This window comes from Erithacus rubecula, assembly GCF_903797595.1.
Source record: "Erithacus rubecula genome assembly, chromosome: 13".
Taxonomy (NCBI): Eukaryota; Metazoa; Chordata; class Aves; order Passeriformes; family Muscicapidae; genus Erithacus; species Erithacus rubecula.
The window spans coordinates 19734815-19744469 of record NC_136665.1 but is presented as its reverse complement, the minus strand read 5'-3'; the positions used below and the strand labels follow the sequence as shown (position 1 = coordinate 19744469).

Here is a 9655-nt window from a genome sequence, read left to right as displayed (position 1 = left end):
GTCACAGGGCCACAGGGACACAGGGCCAGAGTGCCACAGGGCCACAGGGACACAGGGCCACAGGGCCACAGGGACAGAGTGCCAGAGTGTCACAGGGCCACAGGGACAGAGTGCCAGAGTGCCACAGGGCCACAGGGACACAGGGCCAGAGTGCCACAGGGCCACAGGGACACAGGGACAGAGTGCCACAGGGCCACAGGGACACAGGGCCAGAGTGCCACAGGGCCACAGGGACACAGGGACAGAGTGCCACAGGGCCAGAGTGCCAGAGTGTCACAGGGCCACAGGGCCAGAGTGCCACAGGGCCACAGGGCCACAGGGACAGAGTGCCACAGGGCCACAGGGCCACAGTGCCACAAGGCCAGAGCAGGCCGGGCTGATAGAGGGATCCCAAATCAAGGATCACCCTGGAGCCAGGGCTCTCCCATGGAGGGATCCCAGATCAAGGATCAGTGTGAGCCAGGGCTCTCCCATGGAGGGATCCCCAAATCAAGGATCACCCTGGAGCCAGGGCTCTCCCAGCAGGGATCCTAAATAAAGGATCGGTCTGAGCCAGGGCTCTCCCAGCAGGGATCCCAAATCAAGGATCAGTGTGAGCCAGGGCTCTCCCATGGAGGGATCCCAAATCAAGGATCAGTCTGAGCCAGGGCTCTCCCAGCAGGGATCCCAAATCAAGGATCAGTCTGAGCCAGGGCTCTCCCAGCAGGGATCCTAAATCAAGGATCAGTCTGAGCCAGGGCTCTCCCAGCAGGGCCCTGCCCGATGGAGGGACCGTGTGCGAGCTCAGCCCCATGGCAGCCGGGCCTAGATCACCAGGTTGTTGTAGCTCACGTATTTCTTCTTGGCAGCAGGGCCTGCAAGGGAACGGGACACGGTCAGACATGGTCAGAGCCCTGGTGGGGATGGGGCTGGGAATGGGGACACACTGGGAATGGGGACACACTGGGAATGGGGACACTGGGAATGGGGATACACTGGGAATGGGTACATTGGGAATGGGGACACTGGGAATGGGGATACTGGGAATGGGACACGGAATGGGGACACACTGGGAATGGGGACACACTGATAATGGGGACACTGGGAATGGGGATACACTGGGAATGGGGACACTGGGAATGGGGATACACTGGGAATGGGGACACATTGGGAATGGGGACACTGGGAATGGGGACATTGGGAATGGGGACACACTGGGAATGGGGACACTGGGAATGGGGACACACTGGTAATGGGGACACACAGGAATAGAGACACACTGGAAATGGGAACGTGCTGGGAATGGCGACACACTGGGAATGGGGATGTACCAGGAATGGGGACACACTGGAAATACTGGGAATAGGGACGCACTGGGAATGGGAATATGCTGGTGGCTCCCATCCCTCAGTCCTGCCCCCAGGACTCCAGGCAGGCAGCTCCTGGGCAGCCCCAGCCCCAGCCCCAGCTCTGGCTATAAACAGAATTAGCAGGGATTGATTTTGTCAGGCTCCCACAGTCTGGGTGACTGCACTGCTGAGGCACCACAACCAGATCCTATTAAGATTTCTTTCTTACAAAAACAGTGACATTTCCTCCAACTTCTTAAATCTCCTGGGCTAAACTTGGCTTTTATCACGGATAAAATGATTCTTATTCAAGTTTTATGACTTCTGAGAATTTTTTAGTATGGGGATGAAGGTACCAGCTTTCCCAATTACGACCTTCAAATCCAATCTGTTTGCAAACAGAAGGAAATCAAAGCAGTCAGAACTTTATGAGCACCACTACATGCTCCCGTCAGGAAAAACTGCAAATATCTGCAGCTGAACACAAAGCAAAATGTTCTGCTGTACTCTGGCAACACTGACAGATCCAGGACACAGAACTGTGGAATATCCTGAGTGGGAAGGGATCCACCAGGTTTATCCAGCCCAGCTCCTTCCCTGCACAGACACCCCAACAATCCCTGGGAGCTCCTGGAGCTCTGTGCCCATTCCCTGGGAGCCTGGGCAGTGCCTGAACCCTCTGGGGAAAGCAGAACCTTTCCCTGAGATCCATCCTAAACTCCACAGAGACCAAAAAGAGAGCCTGGATTTCCAGTTATCCCCATTTGCTAAAACACTGACATCTAAATCCCACAGTCTTTGGGAGAATTTGGCATAGCTTAAGCAGTTTGCTGAATATTTCCAGCCTGCTAAGCTGGGGCAGGCTCCACTCATGCTTTGGATCATGTTTTTAATGTGGTGTGTTTAATTTTATAACTTTCTCAAGAAGAGTTAAGAGATGCTGTGGAAGGAGAGGCGAGAACAACAATTGGATTTGTTCTGCAAATGTGCTTTTCAAATTCATTGGCTTTGGGCCCCCAGGGCTCCTCTCAGCCCCTGGGCAGATCTAGAGCCAAACAGGCCATGGAGCTGTACCCAGAGCACCCTCACACCCCCAGAGACCAGGCACAGCTGGGGTGTCCCCGGGGGTGTCCAGCAGTGTCCCCAGTCACACACCACTGCTGCCTTTTCAGAAACACTTGCTCTGCCCTGCCCCAGCAATTCAGACTGTTTTTGTACAGTGCACAGAGTGCAGCCCAACACCAATCTTTCCTGGGGTGTTCACTGTTTCACTGACAAAGAAAGGATTTTAGTCCCAGGTATTCCCAAGATGGACATGTAAGAACCCCACACATAGCACAGCCCTTTGCAATATTATCCTGAAACTCTCCCTCAGCTCTTTCCTCACTCCCCAGCCAGGAGTCAGTGCTGTCTGCTCAGTCAGGGACTGATCCCTCAACGTGCTGATCATCCTCACTTCTCATTAACTCCTCTTGCACACAAAGGTGTCCAACATCTGCCAGGATAAAACTCATTATCCTTCAAGGCTACACTACAAATATCCAATAAACTGGGGAATGTATTAAACGCTGAAGAAGGGTAAAATGAGCCTGTGACAAAAAATGTCATCATGGACCAGATTGCAAAGTAATTCCGTGTATTATTTTGTGATGTACTTCAGCTTCACCATGACATGCTCAGATTTCAAGGAGCAGCAGCGTTTCTGTGACAGATTTAGATGCTCCCCCTGCGCGTTCAGATCACGCCCGTGCCCCCCGGGTATCGCCGGGGCTCTCAGCAGAACCAAGCTGAGTTTCCTCACCAGCCCAGCCCCAGAACTCCTTTCTCATTCCCGACAGGACAAGGAAGCAGCGGTGCCAAAGGGATGGAGCCAAGGAATGCTGCCTGGACGCGCTCAGACAGTGACACAATCCTTGGCATGCCCTGCCTCGGCAGGATAATGTAGCTGACAAAAGCATCATCCATAATTCAGATAAAATGATCAATAAAAGCCGCGTGGTTACTTTCAGAGAGGAAAGACAATCTCCCTCGATTAAAGGCTGTTGTGCTGGGGGGCATCCTGTCCCTGGTGGCTGCTGGTGCATCTCCCCACCCAACCCCAGCTCAGCCTCTGTGCGACTCACACTCATCCCAGGCATCTCTCCTGAGCCGCAGCTCACCATTATCGCTGCCAATTAGCACCAGGTACCGATTCAATTTTCCTCAAAGACATTCATTTACATGAGAATGGGGGACGCTAATGGAACATCAGCGTTGCATGCTCTAATCCGGCAGACACGAGCATCCTTACACAGATGCGGATCCCCCGCGCTCCGCTGCCGCTCCGGCACAGGGCGAGGCTCCCCGACAGCGAACTACACACACTGCTAATTAACACACACGTAATCGTGTCAGCCAGGTCTGGCAGCGAGCCAGGAGCAGCATCCTGGTGCAGGGACATTCCCTGAGCCCGGGGATCAGCAGCGCTCCCTCAGCCCCGGGATGCGCCAGGGGCTCTCCCTTGTTTTTAGATCCCAAATGCGGTGTAGGAAGGAAATATCCCGGCTGCTGCCTGCCTGTTTGCAAATAAAGGTGCCCCGGGGGCATTTGCACCTTGAAAAAAGAAGGAGACGTTTCAAAAGAGCCTTAAGCACCTTAAAAAGAGGTTTCCTGTTAGAGACAAGTGCCCTTTTCTGCTAATTTTCCGCTAATTAGTGGTGAAGAGTGCCAGCGCCAACAGGAGAAGGAATGAGGGGTGCAGGTGTACACAGCAGCCAGGACCTGAGCACAGGTAACCCCAGAGAGCCACGGAAGCAGCGAGGCTGGAAAAGCCTCCAGCATCAGCCAGCCCAGCCCTCACCACGGCCACTAAACCCGGCACTGGGGCCACCTGGGCTCGTGCCTTAGTTACTAGTGTACTCGTTAATAAATAAACACTTCCAGGGACAGGCAGTCCCCCGCCTCACTGGGGAGCCTGAGCACTTAGTGAAGATTTTTTTCCTAAATTTTTCCAATCTGAATGTCCCTGGTGCAGCCTGAGGCAGGTTCCCCTGGCTGTATCATGATTTCCTGGCAGAATTTGCAGTCCCCTTGCAGAATCTGCAATTCCCTGGCAGAATTTGCAATCCCCTGAGAGAATTTGCAATCTCCTGGCAGAATCTGCAATCCCCTTGCAATCAGCCATGCCAAGGCACCCTGAGCCTGCAGCAGCAGCACCCAAACAGGGACAAGCTGTGCAGCTGCATGTGGCGACCAAACAATGCTCCTCAGAGCACAGAACTCATTCCTTGCAGCAGTGGGGGCACTGAGAGCCTGCACCCATCCTCTCCAGGAGTGAGGAACAGCATGGGAACAGCTGCATCTCTGTGCCAGCAACACATTAGAAACAAATACACAGAAGCAAAAATCCTCTTTGCACCCATGAGTTTCATCACTTGGCTGGTTTTCATTATCTCGAGCACGGGTCACACAGAAAGGAGCTCCCCCAGCACCCAGAGCAAGGCAGAGCTGTCAATACTGACTCAGAGCCAGATGTAATCACTTGCACTTCAATTTTATGCACATTTGTAACCTCTTCCATGCTTAAAGAGCAAAGATTTACAGTGCAAGGAATGAATTTTATTGCAGCCCCCAGGCATCTCAAGCTATCAGACATATGAAACATCATCTCAGCATTCCCAGCTCCGAGCAGGGACAGACATCAGGATGGCTCCGAGCCTGGAACTCCTGCTCTGATTCCCTCTGCAGCCACTGGGGCAGATAATTCCTAGCTCCTCTCTTTCATTTCCTTAATTCTGGCTTAGCAACCCATATCATTTGTGCCAGGCAGAGCAGAGGCTGATTATTAAATCCTACTTCTAGTCCATCTAAAAAGCAAAATGGAGTGACGTGGCTTCTCCTCCATTTCTGCCAGAAAGACAAAGCTATCCCCATGCTCTGCTGCCTTTAAATTGGGGAATTTAGATGAGAGTGGGATGAAGGCAACAGGCCTAAATGATTCTACATGCTTGCCCAAACTCCAACAAATGGAATGAAGCTTGGAGAAAATAATTTTAAATTTGGTATCTAAATGTAAATGGATTGTTCTTTCACATCTTGACATCTCTCTTGTGCTCCCACCGTGTTCTGTCACCTTATCAGGTGTCTCAGTGGCTGCACTCTACAAGATCCAACCTAAACCTTCCCTCGTGCAACTCGAGGCTGTTTTGTCCTGTCCTGTGACAAATCCTCTCTGACCACCCTCTGATGGACGTGGCCTTTAGGTTCTCCAGCAGGATAACTGGGGGCATTGTCCTTAGGAACCACTGAAAATCCTCAAGCTGGCTGGAACTGCCAGGAGCAGAGAGCGTCCTGCAGAGGCTGGATGTGCCTGGCTCACCTGGGGCCTTCCCAAGGCAATTCATAATGAAACTGTGACTCCAGCTCATTAGAATGATGCTGTTTATGCATGTGCATGCAAATGGGCAGATGCTGCAGGTGTATTTCCATCCAAGGAGCCCCCTCCTGCCTGCCACCTCACCCAGCTTCCATTCCTAAATCCCTCATATTCTACATTTTACCTTCAGGGCTCTCTTATTATTGTCCCTTTTAGACACGGCTGTGACAGAGCACAGGGTGAGTGACAGCACCCCTGAGTGAGCCCTGAGCTCAGGGCACTGCCAGAGCCCCACACAGAGCAGAGCCAGGCACGAGGAGCAATTACAAATATTCAATATCCCGGGTTCCTGTAATGAGCATGGCTTTGAAGTTCCCAAAGGATTTAATGGGAAGGAAGAGTCCGACCTCGCCAGTTCCCCAGGGCACGTTTGAAGGAGGTTTTCCTTTCAAAAGTCTGGTTTAGCTTTGAAAGCTTCCAAGCAGCAGCAGCTATGGAGTGTGTGTGTTTTTAATTCCTCAGGTTTGGTTCCAATGCTCTTTCTGTGAGAGCTGGGAATGCACCCGAGAGGAGGAGTAATAAAAGCAGTTTTTGGATAAGATAATAGTACAATAATAGCAGCAGTTCAGGTCAAAGTGGCAGTGAGCTGACCCTCTTAGAGCAGAAGACAGCGTGGGAGGGTTTGAGTACAAGGAGTAAGTGTTTGCTTTGGTGTCCTGCAGACGTGCTGGGCTGAGCCCAACCTGCTGGGGAACTTCTCTGTCCATAGGGGTGCAGGAACCCTTAGCTCAGACACCACAGGGCCAGAACTCCACCAGCCACAGCCTGCACTGCAGCACAGAGCCAGCCAGCTCTGACTTTAGTAACTCCTGCCTTTCCCCAGTGAATCCCAGAGAGCATGGGAAGCTCCTCATGCCCTTCACCCCAGAAGCCCAGAGTGATGTGAAGGTTATTCTGCACAGTCCCTGTGCACAGGGCACCTCTTTGGGAAGAGGGGACAAGAAGGAATGGGCTGTTGGAAGGCTGGGCATGTTCTCCTCTGTGAACAGATAAATATATTTACAGATAAATAATGGACTTGGGCTCACACACAGAGCTCTGGCACAGGGGGACAGGCAGAGCTGCTGTGCTGGAAAGCTTTTCCTGATGGCACAGGGTAACCATCACTTCCCTGACCTGCTCTGTGGACAGCAAATTCCAGCTGCCTACAAAGACAAGGAGGAAATAACAAAAGCTAAAATCAATGAAGTACAGCCCTGCAGAGGAATATCCATCTCAAGCACCTTTGGCTGCACTCTCTCCCTATCTCCTGCTTGGCTGCATCTTTCCCCATCTCCTCCTTTTCTGCTTTGCAGATAAAAACTTCTGTGTCAGGTGCAGCTTGAGAGTATCTGCCCCACCAGCAGGGAGGGACTGCAGAGGGGCACAGAGAGAGCTGTGCCTGTGCTGGGATGTGGGGACACAAATCCTGCTCCAGGGGGAGAGGGGCTGAGGATGGAACCAATGCCAGGGGACAAAGGAGTCACTGCACAGCCCCCACACCAACCCATCCCAGAGCCTCACCTGCACCACGTCATGTGGAGCTGCAAAGGTGCCCAGGATCTGAGGAAATGTGTTTCCAAATGTTTATGAGATTATGGCAGGGAAGAAACAAACCCAACTCATATTCCTTAATTGGAGCCAGTGGTACAGAAAACCTGCTAATTCCAGCTCCATTTCTACTGCTGCTGTGTGGATGCTGTGGACTGGAAAGATAACAAATGGAAGCAAATTATTTTCACCCGCTTAAAACAAAGTCATTAACAGCACTTTGGTTATCTTACCTGGAAAGGCAGGCTCTGCAGAGAGCTGTTAGAGCCAAGAGTGAAAACAGTTTGCATGAAACATAATTAAAATGATGACCTGAGTGATGGCTAAGCCATCCCCAAGGAGGCCTGGAGTCAGAGCTGCTGGAAACAACTCCCCTCTGCTCTGCCTGTGGCTGCAGGGTGTCCCCAGGGTGTCCCCAGGGTGTCCCCAGGCTGCCCTGCCCTGTTCCAGCACATCTCTCCTTTATTTCTCTGCCATCCTGGGAGCTGTTGTGGCTTCCCCACCCTCCCAGGGAAGAATTCCTCCCCAAAGCCCAGCCCTGCCCCTCCAGCCCCTGGGAATGTTCTCTCTCCCCTTTCCTGCCAGCCCCTGGAGGCACAGGCTGACCACAATCAGGTCACCCTGCAGCTTCTCTCCAGCACTGCCAGGTCTCCCAGCCTCTCCATGGTGATCCAGCAATCACACAAGCAATATTTCCTTCCTCACACCCAGGAACTCCTCTCCCTTCCTGCCAGCTGCTCCAACTCCTTGGCAGAGAGTTGTGGGTAACAAACATCTTAACAGGAAAATCACGGATGCTCATGAGGTGCAAGGAGACTCAATTCACTGGAAAATGTATTCCTGGTGTACAACTCTGTTACACCGTGCCTGACAAAATGACACTCTGAGCTGTGCTGTTAAACAGCCCCATTCGGCTGCAATCAACAGTTAATTTTTTAGCAGAAAGTCTTGATTTCAAATACCCTGGAAATGTTTAACAGCTGATATTAATAAGAGCCCAGATTGAATGCAGGGCTCTTTATCCCAGGGACATGATGAGCATCGTGACAAGTGGTGTAACTATGGCAACTCTATCTTTTCTCTTTCTTTTTCCCCTGAACAGGAGCACAGGCACCTCACTGGATGCAGTGCCAGGCTGCTCCCAGCTGGGAGCCAGAGCTCTGGGTCACTGAGGGGAGACTCAGCCAAACCTCACATCCTGGCACTGCCTTCCTCCCTCTTCCCTGCCTCCATGCTGTGTCTCATGTATTTACATGTATTTTACATGTATTTACATGTATTAACATGTATTTTACATGTATCAACATGTATTTTTACATGTATTTATATGTATTTTACATGTATGAACATGTCTTTTACATGTATTAACATGTACTTTTACATGTATTTACATGCATTTTTATATATATTTACCTGTATTTTCACATGTATTTATATGTATCTTTACATGTATTTACATGTATTTTTACGTGTATTTAACAAATTTACATGTATTTAGCCTAACTCCCTCTCTCCACCAAAGACACACAGCAAGGCAGGAACAGAGATTTTCTGCTGTTCTTCTACAATCTGAGCAGTTTTCTCCATACTTGCAATCATGCCCACCAAAAACTGCCTGGATTCGTGTATTTGAGAAATTATTTTTGCTGCAATATTGCCTGGGGTTCGTTCTCCTGGCCCTTTTACCCCCTCATTATTACAATTTCCTTTTTGAACTCACTTGCCAAATTTTCAGTAGATTTATGAACAAAATCAGCCCTTCCAGCCCCTGGTTCTGCTGCTGGGAGCTGCTCCCCAGAAATTGGATTGCGATGATTTCAGGGATTTGGGGGGATGGAGGTGAGGATGGGAGGTCTGCTCCTTTCCTGCCCCATGGCCCCAGCAGGGAGGAGGGTGTGAGTGAGTTTATCCTGACATCTGCCCTGCCTGGGACAGAGGGAGTCATTACAAATCTGGGGCAGATAAGAGAGCCAAAAGATGTGTCTTTTCCTTGATATTCCAATTTCTAGATTTGGCAGAGTCTCCCTGAGAGGATGTAAGGAGTGATAAATTAGTCAAAGGGAGAACTCAGAGCTACTGAGGGTTTGTTAAGTGAAAAAGGGAGAGGGATTAGTCCAAGAGCTGTGACTGTATCTGCTCACTCCCCACCAGATCTCCCAGGAAAAAAAATTCACATAAGAGGACAGAAAATATGGAATGAATGATGAATACTTACACACTAATTAATCCTTATTTGTGCTCACAGACATCCATACTCTGCACAGCTTTTCATATCCCAGGCACTTCTAGCCATGAGTGTGTTTTCATTCACACATCAAACTCAAAGGTGAAGGTTTAAGTGCCCTCAGAATTTCAATTTTTTAAAAAGGAAACAGTCTGACAC

The 9655-nt window shown here is 50.6% G+C and overlaps 1 protein-coding gene across 2 annotated transcripts in view; it reads right to left on the bottom strand.

Moving 5' to 3' along the window:
- Positions 1 to 384: 384 nt before the first annotated feature.
- GRM7 (glutamate metabotropic receptor 7) overlaps positions 385 to 9655 on the bottom strand; it is a 163473-nt gene continuing 154202 nt past the window's right edge. The window contains exons 10-11 of one of the 2 annotated variants that reach the window (XR_013775717.1): positions 748 to 854; positions 385 to 427 (exon numbers count right to left, since the gene is read on the bottom strand). Coding sequence is in view for 1 of the 2 variants with exons in the window: in XM_079316959.1 (XP_079173085.1) it covers positions 805 to 854 (50 nt within the window). In the remaining variant the exon portion in view is untranslated. Of the gene's footprint in view, positions 428 to 730; positions 855 to 9655 lie in introns of those variants that run through there. The other variant, XM_079316959.1, reaches the window with a different exon arrangement.